The 25419-nt window shown below is 39.6% G+C and overlaps 1 protein-coding gene and 1 long non-coding RNA gene across 5 annotated transcripts in view; one reads left to right on the top strand and one right to left on the bottom strand.

Annotated features, from left to right (window-relative positions):
• The window catches only part of LIMA1 (LIM domain and actin binding 1), a 93799-nt gene that overhangs the window by 59931 nt on the left and 8449 nt on the right, over positions 1 to 25419 (top strand). The window contains exons 5-9 of one of the 4 annotated variants that reach the window (XM_082741252.1): positions 12051 to 12135; positions 12790 to 12938; positions 15630 to 15737; positions 19729 to 19786; positions 21888 to 21997. In XM_082741252.1, the coding sequence (XP_082597378.1) occupies positions 12051 to 12135; positions 12790 to 12938; positions 15630 to 15737; positions 19729 to 19786; positions 21888 to 21997 (510 nt within the window). Of the gene's footprint in view, positions 1 to 12047; positions 12136 to 12789; positions 12939 to 15629; positions 15738 to 19728; positions 19787 to 21884; positions 21998 to 25419 lie in introns of all 4 variants that reach the window. The other 3 variants (XM_082741250.1, XM_082741249.1, XM_082741251.1) reach the window with 3 other exon arrangements.
• LOC309869743 lies at positions 13919 to 19714 on the bottom strand. Its single transcript, XR_014314342.1, has 2 exons — positions 18802 to 19714; positions 13919 to 18623 (listed from the first exon to the last, which is right to left on the bottom strand). It is a non-coding gene; the product is annotated as an uncharacterized lncRNA (long non-coding RNA).

The raw sequence follows: 25419 nt of genomic DNA, 5'->3' as shown, positions 1-25419 counted from the left end.
AAAAAGTATTGTCTAATATTTTCAAAAAATGTTTAAAAAGAAGTTTTGTCTACTTTAGCCTAAGGAATGACTCATTAGTTTGAAACTATGTTATGGTTATTATTAATATAATTTCAGCTTTAATATGGATAAGGCTTTAATCGGTAAATTACATAATTGGCTCTTTGGAAGAAAGCTCTGAGAAATATGGTAGGGACACTAGAAATCTCTTTAGGAGTAAGAGTCTGTAAGAGAGAATGTATACCTCAGAGCTAACAAATGAGTACCTCCGTGAGACAAGTAAGTAAATACGGTAGGTACAAATTGTGTGACTCTTTGGTTCCTGGTTCCGTAATTAAATTTTAGAGAACTTTACTTTAGAGATTTAGAACTTTACTTTAGAGATTCAGATGACTGAATCTCAACTAACTAACTGGGCAGGGTCAGGGAGCACATAGATAATGGAGATAATGTTCTAATGTTGTGTCCTCCTAAATCTTTTTCTCAGTTATTTACAGGAAACAAAGTTAATTGGCTTGAGTTCCACTTTTCTTAGTCTCTCTTGTTCCCTTTTGCCTGAGCTGGTTCTGTTCTTGTCCACTTTTCTTCCTGGTCTCTGCCCTCCTGTTTTTTTCTCTCTCCTTGTGAAATCTCATCTCTTTCCTTGACTCCAAGAGGTGAATCCCCAAACTAGATTCTAATCCTTAGTTCTTAACCCAAGCTTCAGCCTCATATTTCTGGTTGCCTGCCAAATCAGACATCTCTCCTTGAATATCCCTTAGGCAGCCACATTCAAAAAGGCTAAAAAAGAATCCATTGTCTTTCCAAAAAAACTTGCTTTACCCCGGTGTTCCTTCATGCATTACCATGCACCAAATCTCTTTGTCCTTAAAATTTGAAATCAGTTCTCCCTTCTGCCTGCCTCCTCTTCCCAATCAGTCACTTACTAAGCCATCTAAATAAGCCTACCCTTGGGATGCCTGGATGGCTCAGTCAGCTGGGCATCTGCCTTCAGTTCGGGTCTTGGAATCGAATCCCCTCATTAGGCTCCCCACTCAGTAGGAAGTCTGCCTCTCCCTCCCCCCCCCCCCACTTGTGTTCTCTGTGTCTCTCAAATAAATAAATAAAATCATTAGGTAAATAAATCAATAAATAAGGCTACCCTCCACACATCTTTCAAATATGGGCCATTCTATCTGGTATCATAGTATTGCTCTGACCTTCCCTATCAGCCTCTTCTCTTTCTTCCCATGCATCCTCTACACTGTTGCTATTTATTTTTCTAAATAGAATTGTACATTACTTTACTCCCTCAGTCAGAAACTTTTGATGACCCGGGATACCACCCAGGCAGTCGGTTAAGTGCATCTGACTCTTGATTTCTGTTCAGGTCATGATCTCAGGATCACGAGATCGAGCCCCATGTAGGGTTCCATAAGAGAGTCTGCATAAGATCCTATCTCCTTCTGCCCCTCCCACTCATTCTCTCTCTCTCACACACAAATAAAGAAATAAATAAACCTTTTTAAAAATCTGAAGACTCAAACCCATATTCAATATTTGGGTCTTCCACAGTCTGAGCTCAACCTATCTTTCAGTCTCAGAGCCAGTCTTACACTTAAACCCTGGATCACTCCTCGCTCTCTAAATCAGTCATGCCTAGCCCCCATTATGGCCTTCTGAAATCTTTCTCCTCAAGGTCAGTCAAAATTGGGAGACCTTGGGGCGCCTGGGTGGCTCAGTAGGTTAAAGCCTCTGCTTCGGCTCGGTCCTGATCCCAGAGTCCTGGGATCAAGCCTCTTGTCAGGCTCTCTGCTCAGCGGGGAGCCTGCTTCCTCCTCTCTCTCTGCCTGCTTCTCTGCCTACTTGTGATCTCTGTCAAATAAATAAACAAAAAACAAAAACAAAAACAAAACAAAACAAAACAAAAAAAACCCTGGGAGACCTTACCTTGGTTTCTCTCAGATAAATTAACCCTTCTATAACCTATAGAATTTTCTTTTTACTTATGTTTGGGCATTTATATCATGCTTTCCTTTAATAATCATGTGTAAATTTGTATACTCCTGGGGCACCTGGGTGGCTCAGTCAGTTAAGCGTCTGACTCGATTTCAGCTCAGGTCATGATCTCAGGGTGGTGGGATTGAGCCCCCTATTGACCTCTGCACTGAGGCAGGAGGGGATTGTGCTTGTACCTCCCACCCTGCTCTTCCTTCCCTCCACTACCTCTCCTCTATCTCTGAAAAATAAAATCTTCTTGGGGCACCTGGGTGGCTCAGTGGGTTAAGGGATTGAGCCCCGCATTGGGCTCTCTGCTCAGCAGCAAGCCTGCTTCTCCCTCTCCCCTCTCTCTGCCTGCCTGTCTGCCTACTTGTGATTTCAGTCTGTCAAATCAATAAAAATAAAAATATTTAAAAAAATAAAATAAAATATTTTAAAAAATAAAAAAATAAAATCTTCTTAAAAAATTTGTATACTCAAAAAAAAAATTTGTATACTCCCAAAGTCTGTAATTTCTTTCAAAAAAGTAATGATGTTTTTCTTCCCCAATGGTTAGTACAATGACTTAGCTCTTAGTGCTTACTTAATAAAAGGAAGAAACAAATCTTAGAGTTCAGACAGTTATAAATAGTAAGAACTGATTAAGTGTTCTTCCTTACTTATTCTCTACTTTTAGTGAATGGATACATCATTCAGGTCAGATAGTTTAGTTGAACGTGATGGCTCTAATTCCTAAGAGCAAATGAGCAGTGGGTGGATTAACCTACCGTCATTACTAGGAAGAAGAAACACCCCCACCCCAAGCCCAGTGGCTTATACTGAGGTGGTCTAGCAATCCTAACTTCATGTATATGTTGATCTGGATTTTATTTTATTTTTTTATTTTATTTTTTTAAAGATTTTATTTATTTATTTGACAGAGAGAGAGATCACAAATAGGCAGAGAGACAGACAGAGAGAGAGATGAGGAGAAGCAGGCTCCCTGCTGAGCAGAGAGCCCCACGCAGGACTCGATCCCAGGCCCCTGGGATCACGACCCGAGCCGAAGGTAGAGGCCTAACCCACCGAGCCACCCAGGCGCCCTTATTTTTTTTTTTTTAAAGATTTTATTTATTTATCAGAGAGAGAGAGCACAGGCAGACAGAACAGCAGGCAGAGGGAGAGGGAGAAGCAGGCTCCCTGCTGAGCAAGGAGCAGGATGTGGGACTCGATCCCAGGACGCTGGGATCATGACCTGAGCCGAAGGCAGCTGCTCAACCAACTGAGCCACCCAGGCGTCCCTGATCTGGATTTTAGATAGCTGAGATAACTATCTTGGACATCCTTTTATGAAAAAGATAGCTGATTAAGTAGCCATTAACCAACATTTGCTTATCCTCATGTTGATATTTGAATTCATAATCTTTAGAAATCAGGATGTGGGGGCACCTGGGTGGCTCAGTGGGTTAAAGCCTCTGCCTTCAGCTCACGTCATGATCCCAGGGTCCTGGGATTGAGCCCCGCATCGGGCTCTCTGCTCAGCGGGGAGCCTGCTTCCTCCTCTCTCTCTCTGCCTGTGTCTCTACCTACTTGTAATCCTTGTCAAATAAATAAATAAAATCTTTAAAAAAGAAAGAAAGAAAGAAAGAAACCAGGATGTGGTTATTAAAAAAAATTAAGTACCTCTTCTTTTATGCTCTGGAATGACCAGGAGCACGTAAGGAGCATGTGACAGCCTCATTCAGTATCACTTCTTTCTGTTTGGTTCCTAATATATTTGGTTCACACAATCCTTGGATAGGAAAGACCAAATATTTGGGTGACCTTTTTCTGCCTTCATCACCTATTTAAATTATTATCTTCTGCTTTGGTCAAGATCGAACCACTTAGGTGTAATGCAAGAAAATGAGACTACACTGTGAATATCTGTTGATACTTTCATACAGATGTGGAATACTTCTTCTTCCATGAAATATTTCCATTTTCTAGGAGAGAAGTTTGATAAAGGAAGAAAGGAGAGGAGAGGAAAGAGTACCTCCTCACCAAAAATCACTATTCCTAAAACACGTAATCTCACTCATTTGCTCACTCTTTGGAGACTAACCATGGATGGGAAGTCACAATGAGGAAATAATGATGTTTGTCCATAAGTGAAAAGAATTAAACTATTTAGACATTTTTTCTTTCTCCTTTCCCCCCATTATTCATGATATATTTTAATGCTACCAGTTAGTCATATTTTAATTGTGTTAACTTGTCTTACACTACAAAGGCAAAACAGTACATTCAGCTAAAATAAAAGTATCTAAAATAAAAATGGAAGTTTCCCTTGTCCCAGCCCCTTGTTCACTTGTTTGCTGCTTTTTTCACTTTGGAGTTCTAAGCCCTTAAACTTCCCTTAGAATTTCTTTTCCTCGGGGCACTTGGGTGGCTTAGTGGGTTGGGCCTCTGCCTTCTGGGCTCAGGTCATGATCTCAGAGTCCTGGGATTGAGCTCGTCGGGGGGCCTGCTTCCCTCCCTGCCCACCTGCCTCTGCCTACTTGTGATCTCTCTCTCTATCAAATAAATAAATAAATAAATCTTTAAAAAAAAAAAAAGAATTTCTTTTCTCTTATCACCAGGCTCATTGTATGAATGGCTAGCACCAAAACACCAACAAAATCAGCACTTGTTAATATGAGAGTAAAACCATCCTTCTTCAAACAGTCCAAAATTTTTCTGATTTTCTTCATGTAATTTCCTGGAAGTGACATTTGGTATTTGGTTTAGTTTTCTGTGACTCATACAGAACAGTGTGTACATGCTGGTGTCCTGGAGTAAGCCCTTGAGAAAGGAAGGTAACCAAGCTGAAGTCTGATCTATGTTCATTAGATATTTTGTCCATAGCCAACCAATCTGTAATCTACATCAAGGAAACAGTTTTTATTTGCCTTCTTGAAGAATGGGTAGGTGTCTGTAGGGAATCTGTACATTGTTATAAAATTATCCATGACATTTTATTTTCTTCTTTCTTGGTTAACAACTACATGTGTTCTCTTACCCACTTAATGTTATCTTAGTAACATTTTTCTTCTGTGTCTTTAATGGCTTAAATAAGTTATTTGAAATTATATTCCAAGAAGAATAAAATTCTGAGGATATTCATAATTGCTATTAATTGCATACTTTTAAGCTATAATTTTAAGATGGACTTAAGGAGGAAAGGGACTTGAATAACTGTCAATATCACTGTAGGGTGTTTCTTTTGAGAGAAAGCATGAGCACAAGCAGGGGTGGGGAGTGGGGAGGGGCAGAGGGAAAAGCAGACTCCCCGCTGAGCAGGGAGCCCTAGGTCTGCTCATACCAGGACTCCGAGATCACGACCTAAACCAAAGTTAGATGCTCAACAAACTGAACCACCCAGGCACCCCTAATATAGTCATCTTAATGTAGGGGGGAGTATATCTTTAGTTTGCTTATCAGCATATCATAAATCTTATATTGACCCCAAATTAGACCTCTAATAGATACATTGCTAGAGCTTTAAATATGGATACAGTAACTGGTTTTGTTAAATAAACATAAGAATTATCTTTGTTTTTTTCTATCAATGCCATCTTTCGCATATGTCCTACTAAAAGTAATTTTTTTTGCTGATTTATTATATTCATCCATGATTTATAAACTTCTATAATTTCAAAATGTAAGTTCACTGTTCTCAGTATTATTTTGACTGGCCTTTCTCTAGCAGATCATTTCTGGTAAAGATACCATACCAGTGTAAATTAAATTTTATTTACCCTTAATTAGTAACTGAGTAATTCTTCCATCTTTCGTGGTAAGGTAGTAATGGGTCTGGGTATAGAGATGCTGATCAAGCAATTCTGATATTTCTCACTGTTTGTTGCTCTAAGTGGCTGTTCTTGATATACCAGCTGGAGTCCAGTTATCTCTTTTCTGTTTACTTTCTTTTTTTTTTTTTTAATATTTTATTTATTTATTCATTTGTCAGAGAGACAGAGAGAAAGCAGGTAGAGGTGGAGGGAGAAGTAGGCTCCCTCGAGCAAGCAGTCTGATGCGGGACTCGATCCCAGGACCCTGGGGTCATGACCTGAGCCTAAGGCAGCTGCTTAACCGACTGAGCCACCCAGGCGTCCCTTCTGTTTACTTTCAAGCCAACTACTTACAGGTTTTCAGCCAATTTCATTACAATAAAACATTTTGAAAAGTTAACAACAATAACAAAAATATTGAAAAAAAAATGTCAAAGGGGCACCTGGGTGGCTCAGTCAGTTAAGCCTCTGCATTTGGTTCAGGTCATGATCTCTGGGTCTTGGGATTGAGCCCCACATCGGGCTTCTGCTTCTCTCACTCTCTCTCTACCTCTGTCTCTTCCCATTGCTCATTCTCTCTCTCTCTTATAAATAAAATCTAGAAACAAAGAAGTAGAAAACAAAAGAAAAGAGGAAAGGAAAGGAAAGAAAAATAGAAAGAAAAGGAATGTCAGAGGACTGGAATGTTCTGTAAGCAAAGTTGGCTCCATGAAGTTTGGAGTGGTCAGAAAGACTTCACTTAACCCCTCAAATATGACCTCCTTTATCTTTGTGGAATCAGACTTACTCCTAGATTAGACAATATAGGTATGTATGTCCAGATGGATATTTTAGTCATTTCCTCTAGTCTTCTAATTCATCAGTGAGTTACAATGAGTGAAAAATCCCTATTAATATCTTTGACATAAATCCTAAAACTGTACAGGACTGTAAAGTTCTTTAATCCAGCTCACTGCTCTCAGGATATTAAAATTCCAAATTTGCAGATGGAAACAGTAATCAGAAATATTAACTGACATGCCCAATGTGATTGGCTAATTAATATCGGAACAAGGACTGCAATTGTTTAATAACCTGTCTCTACCATGTAACAATGTCTTTTTTTTTTACAATGTCTTCATTAATATTGTAATAACTGTTTATTAAGTAAAAACAATTGGCTATGACCTGCCTTATCTGAAATCTAAGAAAATCAGCAAAAATTTAAAACATATCAACAATTGTATTCTCAAAGGCTTTAACTCTCTATCTTCCCTCTTCCCACATTTTGCAGTCTTGTAACTGAATTCAAAGCATCAGGGTAATGAAGAGAATACATACGTTGGAATGTAAGAGATTTGTACTAAAACTCTTGAGTCAGAAACTTCTCTGTCCTCCTTCCCCTGCCACACACAGTAAACACAGAAAGGAGGGGAAAAAGCCAAGTAACCCTGGAAAAGCCAGTAACCTTCACCAGGAAAAAAGAATAGAACAGCTGAGTACAATGTTATCCTATTATTGCATAAGTAGTTTTTACATGGTTTTCATCCCTGTGTGCTCACTGTTTCGTGTGCTTTTTCTTTTGTTTGGTCTTTTTTATATAACCTTTCTATGTATTTTCCTAGTTCATGTGATTATCGTTTTATGGCAATGTAGTATTTCATTAGAGTTTAATCATGCCCCAGTAATTAGATATTTTTCTAGTCTAATTTAAAAAATTTAAAGCATCTTGGCAGAAACATTTTGTTTTTAGCTTTTTGGGAGGAGGACAATATTACGGAAGTGATGTTCTCATGATCAAAAGCCATAATTCATTAAACGTTCTTTTTGGGGCACCTGGGTGGCTCAGTTGGTTAAGTGTCTGCCTTCAGCTCAGGTCACGATCTCGGGGTCCCTGGATTGGCCAGGGTTGGGCCCCCTGCTTATGCTCTCCCTCTCTCTCCCAAGTGAATGAACAAAAAATCTTAAAGAAAAAAAAAAGTTCTTATATATTTTCAGCTGGTTCTAAAAAATTAGACTATAACTAGTGCAATCTAAGGACATAGTTAATTCTCCAGCACCTTGTCAGCATTTGGTTTTTATCATTTTTATCTATTTGTATTAATAAATATTGAAGTATTGACCCTCCTTTCTTTTTTTTTTTTTTTTAAAGATTTTATTTATTTATTTGAGAGAGAGAGAGAGCACAAGCAGAGGAAGGGGTAGAGGGAGAGGGGGAATCAGATTCCCTGTTGAGCTGGGAGCCTGGACCTGGTGACCCAGGCCTATCCAGGGACCCTGGTATCGTGACCTGAGCTGAAGGCAGACACTTAACCAGCTGAGCCACCCAGACACCCCATCCTTTCTTTTCTTTTCTTCCTAACTGTAAGAGTAACGTATAATTTTTGTAGAATGCTGAGAAATATAGAAAAGATAGAGAAATCCTACAACCTGGATATAAAGAGCTCCTTCTTTATGTATTATTTTACTTAAAAGAGCTCCATTTTTTTCTGTTTTCTTCTGCCTGAAGAAGGAAATGTTTGTCTCTCAGTACTTTGAGAAATTAAGTGTAGGTTTTATCTACACCCGATGCACAGTTCAACAAAGTCCCATTTTCCCTAAAAGTCACCCTCTACCCTTGACTTTGGAGGGATGAGAGTCTGAAAGAAGTCAAAGTTGAAAGTCTGAAGGAAGTGGCTGAGAGAAGTATAAGGAAAATTAAAGTGTTAAGAATCAATTTTTAGGGAGCCTGAGTGGTTCAGTTGGTTGAGCAACTGCCTTCGGCTCAGGTCATGATCCTGGAGTCCTGGGATCGGGTCCCACATCAGGCTCCCTGCTTGTTGGGGAGTCTGCTTCTCCCTCTGACCTTCTCCCCCTCATGCTCTTTCTCTCTCTCATTCTCACTCAGATAAATAAATACATTCTTTAAAAAAAAAAAAAAAAGAATCAACTTTTAGACAGAATTTTTCCTAAAAATTAGGGGGATAGGAAATCCTGCTTTTTACTTGATATTTAGGACATCACTTACTTTATTCCCTTAAGAAAATTTTTCCAGAGGACTGCCTGAATGGCTCAGTTGGTTAATAGTCTGCCTTTGGCTCAGGTCATAATCTCGGGGTCCTGGGATCCAAGTCCCACACTGGGCTCCCTGCTGTCCCTCTCCCTGTGGCCCTCCACCCCCACCTCTACCCCTGCCCGTTCCTGTCTGTCTCTCTTTCTCAAATGAAATCTTAGAGAGAAGACAGTTTTCCAGAGGAAAGAAATTCTACAGACTACTGGCTAAAAACCCTAAGCTCTTTTTCTTTTATTGGTATGTGTTGATGCATTTGGTTTATGGATTCTGAGAGTAATTTCAAGGGGCCGTCCCACTAATGAGAGTTACTACAGTCAGCTGACAGGAAGGAGGACTTGTGGGGTGGGGTGAGGCCAAGCCTGAGGAAATTCCAGAAAGTCTTGAAGTATCTTGTCTTTTCTCTCTTCTCTTAACAGGCTCCCTCAGGCATCTGAATAAACAGGGCTGAAACGTGATAAAAATGTGTTACAGAAGAGTATTTCAGTAACAGAATTGCTGCTTTTTTTTTTCTTTTTGTGTTCTTCTACTTCCTTGAGAAATATTAGAGGAAACTCCTCCTTCTTCCTGTACCTCAGATTACCACTTGTAAAATGAGAATCACAAAATTCATTGTAAATGCGTTGGAGTTCTTGTTATTCTTAATATTTGAGTGATTTGGAGGTGAACCAGTTTTGAAAGAAATGTTTAGTGCTTCATCTGGGACCTCATTAAAAGCTTTCCTGTCTCAGAGCTGTGTTCTTCCTCAGAACCAGTGTCAGTATAACTTTGATTTCCAGAGACATTTCTATTTTCCTTTAAAACCAAATGGCTTTTCACATTCACTTTTTCAGTACTTGGAAAAAAAGAATTAGGAATACTAATACCCTCATGTACCAGAAGGCTTTAAAAAAGGAAAAAGCTCTTAACTTTATTTAACCTGAAGATTTAAACTGAAAGCTAGCAAAGATGGAAAATTTTATGCATCTAAAACCAAAGTAAGCCTTTGCCCTGGCAAGGCATATGTTCTGGTTCTAAATGGGCTTGTTCCTGGTAACGCCAGTGCAGGGACTCTGTATGCAGCAGAGGGCTTTGAATATGAGTACAGACAGAAATCTGAGCTATCTGCAGGTTGTGACACATAACACATAGTCTTAGAATTGTACTTGAACTTTACCTTTGACAGAATGTAAATATTTGAAATACTGCTTCATTATTAAGGATGCAGAACCCAGTCTCCTTTGGTTTAAAAAAAAAAAGACGTATTTCCAGGTGTTCTTCCTTTTTTTTGAGCCCAGAAAATTTTAATTTTGGTATTAATCATCTCACAGTGAAGCAGCATGGAATAAGTCTTTGGAATTTCCTTTACTTTAATTGTCTGCAAATGAAAAATATTTTGAAAATTAAAAAAGGTGGATGGGGAGGGTGTCCTGACAAATCTATCTTTTCATTTTGGCTGATGATCTTCATTTCTAGATGGGGGGCTGCTCCCAGAGCAAGAGTGTGTTGTGTTGTATGAGTCAAGTTCATGTGGTTGATGTTGGTGCAGCTAACGTGAGTGTGATGGGGCAAGGTTAGAGCTGCTACAGCATCTTTTATTTCTTATCATGAAAATGTAATTAGCAAAGCTAACTGGAGACAAATTATATGAAATGTATATCGATTTTGCAAGGAAGTATTGTCATTGGTCAGGGGAGGACTTGAAAAAGTTCACAGTCTTACACTTGACTGTTGATTAGTCCATTGAACGTAAATGTTTAATAACTATTTACTAATGTTGTGTTCAGAAGGGTACTGCTTTACTCTTCTGTCCTACTGGATTTCAGATATCCTTCCCACTTCAAGTTATCTGGAAATAAATTGAGATTTGAATGACAGGATCTGGTTGAAGGCTGTCATTGCAAGCTGAATAAACGTGACATATTCTCTGTGTACTATTGTCTGGGAACATTCTGTGACACTAAATGGCCTTCTTTTAAGTTACTTTTCCAGTCTTAAAAATTATAATTTGTAACTTTAACTAGAGATCTAATCTAGATAAACTCACAAAATAATTTATTAAAAAAAAATCTGTACCATCTACATTTCTTATTTAAAAAACAAAAACATGGTCCCTGCCCTCCTAGGCTTCCAGTCCAGTGGAGGGACACACAATAAGCATTGTAGTGGGGACGCCTGGGTGGCTCAGTTGGTTGAGCAGCTGCCTTCGGCTCAGGTCATGATCCCAGCGTCCTGGGATCGAGTCCCATATCGGGCTCCTTGCTCTGCAGGGAGCCTGCTTCTCCGTCTGACTCTGCCTTCCACTCTGTCTGCCTGTGCTCGCTCTCGCTCACTCTCTCTGACAAATAGGTAAAATCTTTAAAAAAAAAAAAAAAAAAGCATTGTATTGGAAGTGTGACCAGGAACCTTGGAAACAGAGGAAGGACTACTTAGATTTATGTGGGAGAGGGAAGGTGGACTTCGCTGTTGCTCAGCCTCCGCTGAGTCTTGAAAGAACAAAGAGAAGGATAAAAGGGGAATGGGGGAAAGGAACTCATTTACAAGCTCAGAGACCTCCCAGCAATTTGCTTCTCCTGGAGGGTAAAGGGTGAGAAAGGGAATACTCAGGGGAGGTGGGGGACTAGATGTAGAACTGGTCTTCTGTGACATACAAAGCACTTTAGATTTAGTTCAAGGAATGATTACAGGAATTTTTAAAGCATTTTGAACAAGAGAGTAATATACCGTTATATTGGGGAATAATTACATGATGTGGGATAATGGCAGCATCATAGAGACTTGCTTAGAAGGTATAGAGGAACCAATTAGCGATGTAATACAGTAGTCCAGGGAAAAGATGAAGATGTGAACCAAAGCAGCAACAGCAGAGATAAAGTGGGAGGAGAAGGGAAACAAACAGCAAATACTGCCATCCGGACTTGATGATTTGGGTCGGCATCTGCGTGTTGTCTGGGACATGAGGATTCCCCTCCATGGCTGGTTCAAGTGCGTAGTTTTCTGGTGAAGCTGGTTAGGCAGTGATTATTTCCACAGAGAATTACGTATATAGAGTTATTTTATTTCTCCCTGGACACCTGTGAATATGTAGTACTTTGTATTTATAATGCTAAAAACACATTCTGTGGAATATAAAAACTAATACAAAATATAATCTCTTGTGGATTTTATTAATAAAGGAGATTTGAAGGCCTTTTTTTTTTTTTTTTTGAACATTCGTCAAGATATTCCACCTTCTATTTAAAGCTTATGAATGGGTTTTGTTTTCTAAGCAGGTTCTTCGGTCCCAGAGCCGTGGTGCAGGTGGAAGGAAGATCTCTGAAAACAGCTTTTTTCTGGATGATTTGGAACTGGGCCCCGGTAAGTAGCGTTCCATGTGCGTGGGGTTCTCTAGGAAGTACTCATTAGTAACAATACCTTTTGGCCTTAAAGCCAATGCTTTTAGAGTAAGAATGGCACAAATTAAAAGTAACTGTGTTTGTAACAGCCGAGGGGCCCCTTGTGGGATAACGAGGGAAGTACTGCTGACCATTTTGGCTCTGCGGTCATCTGGGACTTGAGGCTGCCATGATGGGCTGCAGTGTCCTCTGACAAGATCGGTAATCCTATATTACCACTGGTAACATAAGACCTCAAGAGCATAGTTATTATATTTGGAAGGCAGTCTTTACAGGCATTACACAAAAGAAGAAAAAGAAATTAATAGGAATATCATCAGCCTCCTGGTAAAGAAATGCAAATTAAAATGGCATTAAGATCTAGTTTTTTTCCAGTGTTAAATAAGCCAAGATGTTTAAATATATAATACTCATTTATGGAAAGGGTTCTCCTTTTAATGTTGGGAAAGTGAGCAACTATTACCTAGTAAGTAAGTTATATTCCCGATTTTCCTCTTTGTACCCTTCAGAGAAGAAATGGATTACATCCAATTCCAATAGCCCCAAATTTAAAATCTTGAAATCATTCAAATCACATATTATCTTCTGATAGAGCACATTCTTCGTGTGCTTCCAGGTCAGTTGTCATCTTCCACATTCAACACAGAGAAAAGCGAGAGCAGGCGAAATCTGGACTTACCACGGCTATCCGAAACCTCCATCAAGGATCGAATGGCCAAGTACCAGGCGGCTGTGTCCAAGCAGACCGGTTCCACCAGCTCCACAGTATGTGCTCCCCATCATCCATTCATTTCATCCAGCCAGTGGTCAATGAGCACAGAAACTAGACATGTCTCCCAGACCCCGACCAGAGAGCCCTGCTCAATCCCTGGTCCCGAGCCACTCTCCTTCCGTGTAAACCCTACCCTAGCTTCATTCAGAATCCTTATCATGTTCTAATCCTGACTTTGCTTTCCTAGGCCTCATTCCCCCACCCCACTCCTTCATTGGTCCTGTTACCATCTAGTAATTTCATGGAGAGTTTTCCTGCCTGTTCTGCTTAATTTTGTTGTTGTTGCTAAAAAAGTAGTCGTCTGTTAGTTTTAACGAAACACTTGTTTTTGAGGAAAGGAGGAGAGAATATTAGCAAGAAATATAGGATATATGTGACTTTAATGTGGGATGGGGAGGTTTCTTACAGGTTTTATTGATTTAGGGGTCACATGACATAAAATAACCACTTTTACATATAATTCAGTGATTTTTGGTATATTCGCAGTCATGCAGCTATCATCACTAATTCCAGAACATTTCCATCACCCCAAAAAGAAACCCTATACCTGTGCAGTTGCTCCCAGTTCCCCCGCCCCTCAGTCCTTCACAACCACTAATCTGCTCTCTGTCTTTATGGATTTACCTATTCTGGACATTTTATATAAATGAATCATACAATATATGGCCTACTTAATCCTCGCTTCTTATGATGTAATGATTTTCTAAGGAAATAGAACAGTGATTAGGTAAAGGGGAGGGAGAAGCAACAGGAAGATGACATGCTCTGTAAGCATAAAAATGTGGTATTCTAAACTGAATGGAGGGTCTTTACGTTTTCAGTTTTCCTAGCCTTACCTGGCAGGCTGACACTACAGACTCCTTAAGGAAAGATACCTGTTAAATGTCATTTATTCATACCTACACATTCATAAAAGCCCTCTACATATGCATAGATATGTATCTCAAACATTTGTTCTTTCTGAGATTCAGAATACAAGCCACAAATCTCTTGGTGTCCTATGTTTTTGTTTTTTTCTTTTTAAACAAATTTGGATGATAGTATTAAATTTTATTTGTTCCCAGGCAGACTGAAATGAGTATCTATTAGAAATCATAACTTGTGTTCCAGAAATTGAGTCTTCTTTTCCTCACATTATTAAATATTCCTTCTCCAATAGTACTTATTGGTAGATTGAATCTCTGGGCAATGAATAATTTCATACTGATTTTTCACTGTGGTTTTTTTAAAGAAGAGATGATGTGTGTATAACTTGGTTGTAAAATGGAACACTTTTATTCACCGACAGCATGAAAGTGAGCAAAGTTAGACTTCTCTTAGAAGGAGGTCAGGAGATCGAACAAACAGGTGATCTCTGGAGCTTATTTCCCTCATCTCAAGATTTTGCTCCTTCTCTGTGCCCTCCTGCTATAAACATTCCAACCAGGTGACTCCCTAAGTGGAAAAACCTGCTCAGTGAGGGTTTTGTTTTTTTTTTTTAAACTCCTAATAAGGTTTCAGCACTGCAGTTCTCCTGCTCTGTAAATTCTAAGAGTTGAAAAGTCTTTAGGAATTCTTGTAAAAAGTACATTTTATCTCATCCCAAAAGAATTTCTCAGGCCCCTTACAGAGGATGGCTGTAACAAGGCGCACATTCCCCGGCATGATTCTGGAAGCAGGGCTTCAAGATGGAGTCAGGAATGAATCCTTCAGCTGTCCTGTTGGGTTCTGAATCATTGGCTCCCAGCTCCCCCTCATGAATGCTCCTCCGGAGAGAGCCTTGTCCCTTAGTCAGGGATCCCACATCTCAACCAGGTCCTGATTGAGGCCACTCACACTGGCCCTGTGGCCATATGTGGCTTGTTTTCTTGCCTGCCTAAAGAATCACGGAGAACAGAAAGGTACCAGACTTTCAGAAAGGTAGCAAACTAAACATAGGAAATGTCCATATTCATCTACCACTCTATTGATTTTAGATCTAGTAGGTAAAGTTAATTTTAATATTTTCCCCAAGTGTTCTTTGCAAGGAAAAGAAATGTGATTATGCTTACTCCTTATGACTATATTAATGCCTGCTTTTTTATGTTGAGGTTCTGTTCTGAGAAGTAGAATAAGGTATGTCTTTAATACAGTGTATGAATTTTATGCCAAAAGAAGCATGTTTTTGAAAGTCTCGCCAAAAAAGGTTGTTTTATGGTGTCATTAAATATAATTTCAGTTTTTATATGTGTGCATGATCCCTGTCTCTCTTTCCAGGCCGAGCATTTATATATATGGTCAGTATATTTTCTTAATTATTGGCACTTGGCATCTCCTTTCCCCTGCTCCAGAATGGTCTTTTCTGATAAAACTCACAAGCTTTGCATTCCCACAAGCTCTGCTGCTAGAGGAGTGAATCACAAGAACATTGTGTGCTGGGGCTGGTTTCTGTGTGTGTCTTTGTTGATATGTCTGTATTCTAATGAGCACCCAGTTTTAGACTAGTGTACAAATATTTAACTCTGAGGTGTGTGTCCACAAAGCCGCTTTTGTCATTTCACTAGTCAACGGGTTTTGCTTGTGAGAATTAGGGGGTTGATTTGACCCGAGGCTTCTTAAAAGAACTTTTCTTTTACCGTTCCAAATTTATTTAATGGATGTGCTATGAAGAGCGTGGAATAGGGACCTTTTTTTATTTTCGTTCACAGATTCTTTTTATTTTGTAGAATGACTTGAGAGCCAATGGCGGTGAAATCAGAGCTCATAAGTTGGAGCAAAAGGAGAATGTGCCCCCGGATCCTGAGGTCTGCATCTCCCATCAGGTTGGAGAGAAGGTGGGTTAAAAAGTCTGATGTCCAGTTGCCAAGGAAGCATGTGTTCTAAATTAGATGCTTAAAATTAGAAACCACTCTAACTCTAGGCTGCAGAGTGTCTGGGAATTTGGTAACAGCTGCCAGGACAGATTGTCATTTTTGCAGGTCACATAATTTCAGCTGGGGAACTCCACAACTCATAGTGGACCAAATAATGAACCTAACTGGAAAATTCTTTCACTCAGATGCTCAGAGGGTATAGCGCTTAAGTGATTTTTAGAAGTCTGTTTTGATTAGAGGTTATATCTTCAAGAAATTCATGTATTCTTCATTTAACACATTTATGCAAGACAAGTTCATTCTTTCATCAGACTGTTTTGAAAGCAAAGCACTATGCTAAGCATAGGAAATGCTAAGTTTAAAAACTAAATAAGAACGAACCATTCTGTGGGGTCTTTATCTGCAAGGGAACTAACAGAATAGAAGGGAGATGAGTAACAGGTTGGCTATCCTAAAGCAGTGTCTGATAAGGACATCTGAGCCAAGTCCTAAAGAATGTGTGGGAAGAAACCAAGTGAATAGGGAAAGGTTGAGTAAAAAGAAAGAAGGGCATTCCAGGCAGACACAAACAGAGGTTTGGAAACCAGTGGCTAGGACCCAGGGCACATAGAGGTAATGGAGAGAGCCAAGTGGAGGAGAGGGCCAGGCCAGGTCTTGAGAAGCTTTATATGCCACGCTTGAGACTTTGGATAGAGTCCTGCCGAGGTGAAAAACCTTAGGAAGATTTTAAGCAAATGATATTTATGTTTTACGCACCTATCATTAGATGAATGGCTTGGTTGGTGTACGTAACAACATTTATGACGGGTGAATTTATCATTTTCTTGGCCAGTCCATTACCCAGATTTGGTTTTGTTTTGTTTTTGTCTTTTGATCAATATGATATCCAAATGTTAAGTTAGATGAGAAGAAAGAGCTTTCAAATATGTCACAATGATTAATCTTAGGAGAAGAGTCGTTGCTTCTGTTACACATATCGATACCCTTGAGGCCGTTCTTCCAAAAGGTGAGGAGATCATTAGAATGGATTAAGAGCAATAGCTGTCAAATTTACTGGACTATAGGAGACTTTAAAAAGCATGATATAGGGGCACCTGGGTGGCTCAGTCAATTAAGTGTCTGCCTTCAACTCAGGTCATGATCCTGGGATCCTAGGGTCGAGCCCCACATTCTTTCTCTCCCCTTGTTCCTCTCCCCTGCTCATGCTCTCTCTGTCAAATAAATAAATAAAATCTTAAAAAAAAAAAAAAAAGCATGCTGTATTGACAGAACACCAATAAGAACTTATGAAATCCACTACACATTTGGACCAAAGTATGCACAGAGGAAAATGGCCTCAGATTAATGGCTACAAAATTTGAATCTTATGATACAACAGGGAAAAAAAATTAGAAAAATTTAAATCTCTTTATTTTACAAAAACATATTACAAGTGTATGTTGAAATAATAAGACAAAATACTTGGCAGCTATTTTGTAATCATAAAATCATCCAATAAATTATATATATTCTGGGGCACGTGGGTGGCTCAGATGGTTAAGCATCTGCCCTCAGCTCAGGTCATGATCCCAGAATCCTGGGATTGAGTCCCATTTTGGGCTCCTTGCTCAGTGAGGAGCCTGCTTCTCCCTCTGCCTCTGCCGTTCTGTCTCTCATGAATAAATAGATAAAATCTTTTTTTAAAATTACATATATCCTTGGAACAGTGGGATCACGCATTAGTCCCAAGAGTCACATGCCATGCATGTATCAAGTGAGTTCTCTTTATTAGACTGCCTGGTTTTCGTATCTTTAAGTGGGAGATCGTGTCTTAAGAATAAACTGAGTTGGGGTGCCTTGCTGGCTCAGTGAGTGGAATGTGCAACTCTTGGTCACGGGGTTGTGAGTTCAAGCCCCAAGTTGGGTGTACAGATTACTTAAATATAAATTTTTTTTTTTTAAAGAATAACTGAGTTAAAATGTTACATATTATAAAAAAGAAACTTAAGAAAAAAATACTGCCCGCACTGAAATCTCCCCATCTATCCCAGGAGCATAGTTTGAGAAATGATCATCTAGAAAATAATGCTTGGATTGTCCCTAATCTAATTTTGTGTTTGCTTCTTGAATGTCTTCACACTGATTTGAAACTAGAACTCTGAGTTGAACTGGAGGATTGGAACACTGTAATTATAGCCTAAAAGGGCATCAGTGGAACTAAACCATGAATTGAGGCGTGGGTGGGGAAGAAAGGAGATAAAGACAGAACACAGTCTTCAAGTACATACTGCAGGTTCCTAAAGCTGGGACTGCCTTCAGATTCATAAAATTTTTCAGAGCCTCTTATCCTTTCAGCTATTTGCCTCGCTTTTGTTAACTGACACCCAAGAACTATTTGAACTCAACTTGTTACAAAGGGACATTACTGCTAGGGTGAACTTTCTGAAATAGAATATTTTGTCAGGGTATTGTTCTTCCCTTTCTCCTCTTGTAAACGAAATTGAGCTTCCCTTTAATAAAATGTTGAAGCAAATCTCACGTGCCCTCTCCTGGTAGTTCCTGCAGTGAGGTCAGCTGGTTGGGCATGTGCAATGATGTCATGATTGGCAGTAAGTTTACCCTGCAGGTTCAAGGTGACCAAAATTAGAGGTGAGAGGAACATCCTGGGATGGATGCACCTACTAATTAACAAGAATTGAAGAGCTTATAATTTCTTTCATATCATTAAATGAAAGAATGCATGTAAAGTGATGATTCCAATACTTGGCACATACTAAACACTCAGTAAATGTTGACTATTATTATATCGGTATGCCCTACCAATAGAGAATTACTGTAGTGAAAACAGAGTGGGGGCACCTGGGTGGCCTGATCTCAGTTCAGGATCTTGATCTCAGGGTCCTGAGTTCAAGGATCTTGAATGTCTTCAATTCCAATAGTTGGCACATACTAAACACTCAGTAAATGTTGACTATTATTATATTGGTAAGCCCTACCAATAGAGAATTACTGTAGTGAAAACAGAGCGGGGGCACCTGGGTGGCACCTGATCTCAGTTCAGGATCTTGATCTCAGGGTCCTGAGTTCAAGCCCTGCATTGGGCTCTATGTTGGGTGTGGAGCCTGCTTAAAAAGAAAAAAAAGAGAGAGAGAGAATAATGAGAAAAAACAACCATGCAAAAATTCAGGTGCAGTCAGCCAATGACTTAAACTCCATTGTAAATTTCTTCACTACGTTAAACATCCTGACAGAAACACTCAGCATTGCCATAAAATCCCTGACATCTGAATGAAAGACGTTTACATGAAGACTACACATTGGGTCACCTACTGAGCCTTCATGATATTGAGTGTGATGGAAGATACCCAAAAGTTCTAGATCTGCCGTTTTGTTAAGCACTGCCATTTTGAGACTGGGATTAAAAAGAAACACTAACCTTGAAGATGATACCAGTGGTTGGGGTTTTGGTCAATTTGCCTTTTGGCTATCAAAAGGTCTTCAGTACTTGTAAGCTTGTTTCAGCAGAATGTAACTGATTGGGAAATAAGGAATTACAAAGCTAAAGGAGTAAGAGTAGTTCCTACTTTAAAGACTTCATCTCGCCTTGGAGTGAGTTACAGTTCTATGGTAAGGAGCTCTGTTCTCTGTGATAGAAGGTTTTGTTTTGCCTTTTTTTTTTTTTTTTTTTTTGACAGTAGAAAGATATGGTTTAGAAGTTCTTTTATAAAGGGAGATGATGCACACTTTTGGCAGCTGAGTGCAGTCTGTTTCTCCCGTTACTCTGTAATTGAGAGGCATGTTAATATCCTCATAAAAGACATTTTGCTGCCTCTTGTTTAAATGCTCAGCTGTTCTGGGGCCCGTTATTTCCCCTAGGCAGCCAGTGACTGACTAGAGTCAGCAGGTTTTTATGGCATTAACAGCAGTTTGCTCTTTTATTTTTAATGTGATTCTTAATCCCTCCCTTTTGTAGGTTTCTGCAACTGAGAATAGGCTGGCAGTCCGTTCCACCCCTGCTGAAGATGACTCCTGTAAGCATTTGTTCTTAGATCTGGAGGATGAGGTTCTTGTTCTGTATTCTGTATTTGGTCTAGGAATGTCCCCATTGCTGGCAGTGCTGAGAATGCAACATATTAAACCCAGCAATTTAGCTGATCAAATCTTTCACTTGGTATTAAGGACTTATGCTTGCATACCCTTCACACATTCCATGGCTTAGGGAGAAGTTAAGCTCAATATGATTAACTTGGGGCAAACCGAATAGTTTTGGTCCTTCTCTCATTGAAAGTATCCTGCCTTTTGTATCAAACCTTTTCAGGGTTCAAGCTGTAAAAACCAATTTTGAAGTTTCATTTTAACAGGAGTTTGGCCAAGACGGATTTTATTTATTTACAGGGATAAAGAATTGGCATTCTTTTTTAAAAATATATTTTTCTTGGGGCACCTGGAGGCTCAGGTGTTAAGCATCTGCCTTCAGCTCAGGTCATGATCCCAGGGTCCTGGAATCAAACCCCAAATCAGGCTCCCTGCTCAGTGGGAAGCCTGCTTCTCCCTCTCATTTTCCCCCTGCTTGGGTTCTCTCTCTCGCTCTGTCTCTCCCTCTGGGTCAAATAAATAAATAAATTAATTAAATCTTAAAAAAAATTTTTTTCTTTTAAAAATATCTTTCTCTGCTTATCTACATGTGTACCACAGTCCACCTTCTAGCCTGATTCTAGAGATTTTCCTGTTGGTGCTGAATTTTATCACCTTTTTATCCATTTCAAGCCTCACTTCTCCCAAAACCAGAAACCTTTCTGGTTTGTTTTTTTTTTCCTTTCATTCTTTACTATATCCACTTTTGATTCTGATTTTCAGTGTTTTTTTTTTTTTTTTTAAGATATACGTGGATTTCTGGGACGCCTCGGTGGCTCAGTCAGTTAATTGTCTGCCTTCGGGTCAGGTGGTGATCAGGGTCCTGGGATGGAGCCCACATCTGGCTCCCTGCTCAGCAGGGAGTCTGCTTTTCCCTCTGCCCACTGCTCCCCCTGCTTGTGCTCTCTCTCTGTCTCTGTACCTGACAAATAAATGAGTAAAAAAAGTCTTAAAAAATTAAAAAAAATATATATATGTGGATTTCTAGCTTCTCCCCAGGTTTACTTCACTAGACATTGAAAACTCAGCAACTAAAATAGAAATATGAATTCAACAAATATCTATTAAATTGTACCTTAAAATTTCAGAGAGAAATTTGCTGCTTGAATCCAAGAACATTCCTTTTGCAGTCATTTTGCTTGGACTAGAAATTTTTCTGAGTTTTGGCTAGGTTTGCAAAATATTTGAAAAATAAGCCTTAACTTTTTAGTACTTTGTTGACCTAACTCTAGATTTTAAGGAATTCTTTTATTGTTCCTTAGTAGCACTTTTCTGTGTCTGCTCAGTTTTCCACACAATGACTATATTGGCAGAAAATTAACTTATGTAGGTGACACATCAATGATTATGAAAAAAAGCTTCATGAAGCCTTTTTCCATAATCTCTATTCATAGATATTTGTTATAGGACTGACCAAAAAGATTGTGTCAAATTGCACACACACACCCACACATGCACATGTCTGTGTGTGCAGTAGGAAATTTATACCCTCACAATCCATCATTTTTCCAACTTCAGTTGAAGCTTCCCAAAAGGAGTTATTGGGGATGCTAACTACCAAAAAGGTCATTAACATCTACAAACAGCCTTTTAAAAAAAAATTTAATTCAGTTAATTAACATATGGCATATTATTAGTTTCAGAGGTAGAGTTTAGTGATTCATCAGTCTTACATAATACCCAGTGCTCATTACATCATGTGCTAAAAACAGGCTTTAAAAATGACAAATCAGGGTGGGAGGGGAGGGACAGGGTAGGAGGGAGAGCACGGGCAGAAAGTTCTATAGATCGGGTGATTTGGATTTCTGCAGTGTGTGGCAAAGGGTGAGAAAGCCTCGCAGCTGAGAACTTAAGAGCATAGCTTTTAGTATTAGAAGAGCTGTGTTCTCCTGGTTTTGAAAAGTTCTCTTTGGTGTCCAACTTCTGTTTTGGGGAGGAATTATTTCTGAGACTTCCCTTGAGGTATTATAAAATGTCTTCCTTTTGTAACTCAAGCAGGTAACTCCCAGTTCAAGAGTGAGGTCCAGCAGCCTGTCCATCCCAAGCCACTAAATCCAGATGCCAGAGCCTCCAGCCTCTCTGAAAATTCCCCTCCCAAAGCGGTGAAGGTATGGTGGCTATTTCTCTCGGAGCCTTTAGACATGATTTACTAGTAAAGCTCGTTGTACCTTATGTCATTATGTTCATTATAACCCGTTTTTGCTTTCCTGGGGATGAAAACATCAAATAAGGGCATACTTAAACCAGTCACTTACCCTGGAAATCTTGCTCTTCTGCTCAGATGTTTGAGCCAGGAGGGGAGAGGTTCACTACTAGCCTTCAGTTTGAAATCTGGAAAATTCATGAAAGTTTTAGGGAAACCCAAAGTTCAAGAAAATGGTGTGGGATCTATTGATTTTAAAAAAAAAATTTTTTTTTTTTTTTTTGAGGGGAAAAAATGCCCAAGTCCATAAATCTGTGAATGGGCAAAAGACCACAAAATGGGAAATTCAAGAAATCTGTTAAACTAAATCAGCCCATTGGATGGGGATGTGCATGTCAGCTTAGAGAGAGTGGCCCCTTGGTCTGAAGAACTTGACTGTAACATGATTGGTGGTTAGCTTCTTTTAAAAAAGAATGTTGCAGTGGGGGTTGGCCAGCCCATTTGCTATAAAATGGGGCGTTCAATAACATTCATACTAGGATATATAATACTAGATGTTAAGGAATGTATAAAAGTTTTGTGCCCTAAGAAAACTTTACTAGGCCACTCAATCTCTGGCCACCTTTTATTCACCAGTTTTTAAAAACAGTCTTTTCCCATATATTTATGAATAAATATATACTCTCATAAAAGAAAATTTTAACAAAAAACAACTCAATACCTACTTTAGACTTCATTACCTGACTTGTTATAATGAAATGCTTTGCTGATGTAGTGCGAATTTAGCCACATGGATTAATAACCAAACATAGGCATACTTCTTTAGTGTCTTTCTCCTCTGGTGCTCTCTTAAGTAGGTTGGTTTTGTTTAGAAAGTTTTGACATTTCAAAGAAAGGCTACAGTAGGTAGAATTGGTGTGTTGATGGTTTGTAACGGCCCCAGGCCCCAACCTCCTGGACCCATCAGCTGTGCTTGTACCTCTCAATTGTGGGCATGACTGGTGCCTTGAGGAAAGTTCTAGTATACAAAAAGGAGGAAGAGAAGAGGACAGTTTGGAACAAAAGGAGAAAAGGGACAATCTGAGACTGAAAAGGCGAGTTAAAAAAGGGAAAGGGGCAGAGTGGAGAATGTAAATGAGAGCTTTATGGGAAGCTGAGATTCATGAGCAGATTCATGAGATTGAAGAACAGAGGGTGAAGAAAGTAGCAAAGAGAAAGCAGGTAAAGGGAGGAAGGACGGAGTTACAGTGATTGAGCTGCCCATTGTATTCAGCGTGACCCCCACTTCTGGCAGCCTTAAAGTCCAGCTCATGCTGTCATCAGCACTGTCTTTGTCCAGTAACTGGAGCCCAACAAAGTAGCAAATGCCGAGGGGTTAATTTCTTCTCCAACAGCGACCCTGCCCAGATGTGAGTCCTTGAGTTGTGGTTGTGGATCAAGAACAAGCCAGTAAATCTGACTTGGCCATGGACTGGGGGCTTAGGGAAATTCCATGGCTTGTCTAAAAATTAAAATCTGTTCTTGAGGATCTGTGAATTCTCAACCTAGGTTTGTTTCCCTCCCTCAACTGCTAGGTCAGACCTCTTGGTACTAGGTTGGAGTTTTGAGGTCTCTCCTTGATTCAGACTCCAGGGTCTCAGCTGCTGAGTGCTGAATGAGCGAGCACCTCACTTAGGTCCTTGCTAGCATATGAGGCATGAGGAGAGGTGGAGATGAAGCTCCCCCTGCACCTGTCCGAGACCCAGCCCTGTTCTTTGGCCCCAGACACTCAGCAGGAGAATGCAGACAGGCCTACGTTCACCAGACAGACACTTCAGGTTTTGAACGTTATGTAAAGACTGGAGTAAATGGGCCTGGCTCCTGTGTTTGCCTGTGGTCCAGAGCTCAAATGATTACAGATGGGACTCCATCATATCTCCGCTTTTATCTAAGGGTAGTTTATTTTCTCCTCCTCACATTTATCCTTTACATTCTGAAGGCAAGTGTGTATATATATACACTTCAGTGTTTATAGGAAGACCTTCTGGCGTCACTGGTCTCACGGCTATAGACCATGCGACAGAAGTTGTTTCTCCACTTGGGGAAATTACATACAGCCCAGAATAAACTTGTTCACTCAGAATAGATTTCTAGGCCCCACACATACTGGAAAAACTGTTCCTTAGTGCCTATCTGTCTTTTGTTGAAAAATGGGACATCTGAGGTAGAGATTCAATTCGTTTCAAACTTTAGCTTGGTAAAGTAAAAAAAATAAAATAAAATGATACTAGTCTTTCCAAGTAAGAGTTTTATTTGTGTCTTTTGAACACTGGTTAGATGGCTCAGTTGAAGAGATGTGGTGCTAATGAAATTGAAGTTGCAGGTTCATTCTCAAAACAAAACAAAACAAACAAACAAAAAAACAGTCTGGGAGCAGAGCTCAGTGGACCCTATGAGGAAGATCAGGAACTTTCTACTCAGAGGTCTCATAGGCTTTAAGTCCTTCTACTGAGAGAAGTTATCCCCTAAATGTTTCCAGAGTTGGAGGATAGGGAGGAAGAAGCTTAAGGAGATGTGGCCAGCTCTGGGAATACCCACTTGCCCTCACTAGGAGAGCCAAGGCTTCCTTGATTGATCCTGCTGAAGGATGTGGAGAGAAAACATGGCAGACTGCATGAGAAGACACACTCTGGCACCCTGTCTGTGCCCTGCTGGCTGTCCCTTCCTCTATGGACAGGGTAGGAGATTTTATGCTATTTTGCAAAGCTATTAAAATTATGCTGGAAGGACATCTAGAATCGTTTCTTACTACCTCCTTTATTCTTGCTTTATCAGAACACAAACCTTTCCTCCACATGTAGAGTAGTCTGTTTAAGGCGGGAGTATCTCCAAAATGCTGTCAAAAAGAGTTTCACGGAAAGCCATGGGGAAGGGTTAAGGCTGCACAGAGCTGGCCCATCCATTTACTATATATGAAGAATTTCAGTTTAATTACCTAGATATTTTGCACAGATGGGAAAGGAGGGAATGAAAGGCATTTTGTGGTGTTCTGAGGAATGGAAGCCTGACATCAATAGAGAATTTTCTTCTAATTTCACCATGTCCAAAGGCTAGTTAGCTTCACTGACTCTTGCCAAGTCTCCCCCTGTATATATGTATGTTGTTTATATATATAACATATACATATAAATATAAACGTATCTATAATTTCCAAACTAGAGCTTTCATTAAACTGAAATAGGTGTATAACATAAGGGGGTGAAAGAACATAGGGGAAGCCATACACATTTATTAGAAAAATAGCTTTGCATAGATGCTGATCAACAGAGATCCCATATAAGATCCCTCATATGGGAAAGACATGACAGTGTTATGTACATCAGTTATGTAAATATTACTTCCATCCAG

This window comes from Mustela nivalis (genome assembly GCF_964662115.1).
Source record: "Mustela nivalis genome assembly, chromosome: 7".
NCBI classification, from domain to species: Eukaryota; Metazoa; Chordata; class Mammalia; order Carnivora; family Mustelidae; genus Mustela; species Mustela nivalis.
The sequence above is the reverse complement of the archived record's forward strand: the minus strand, read 5'-3'. Positions and strand labels throughout refer to the sequence as shown.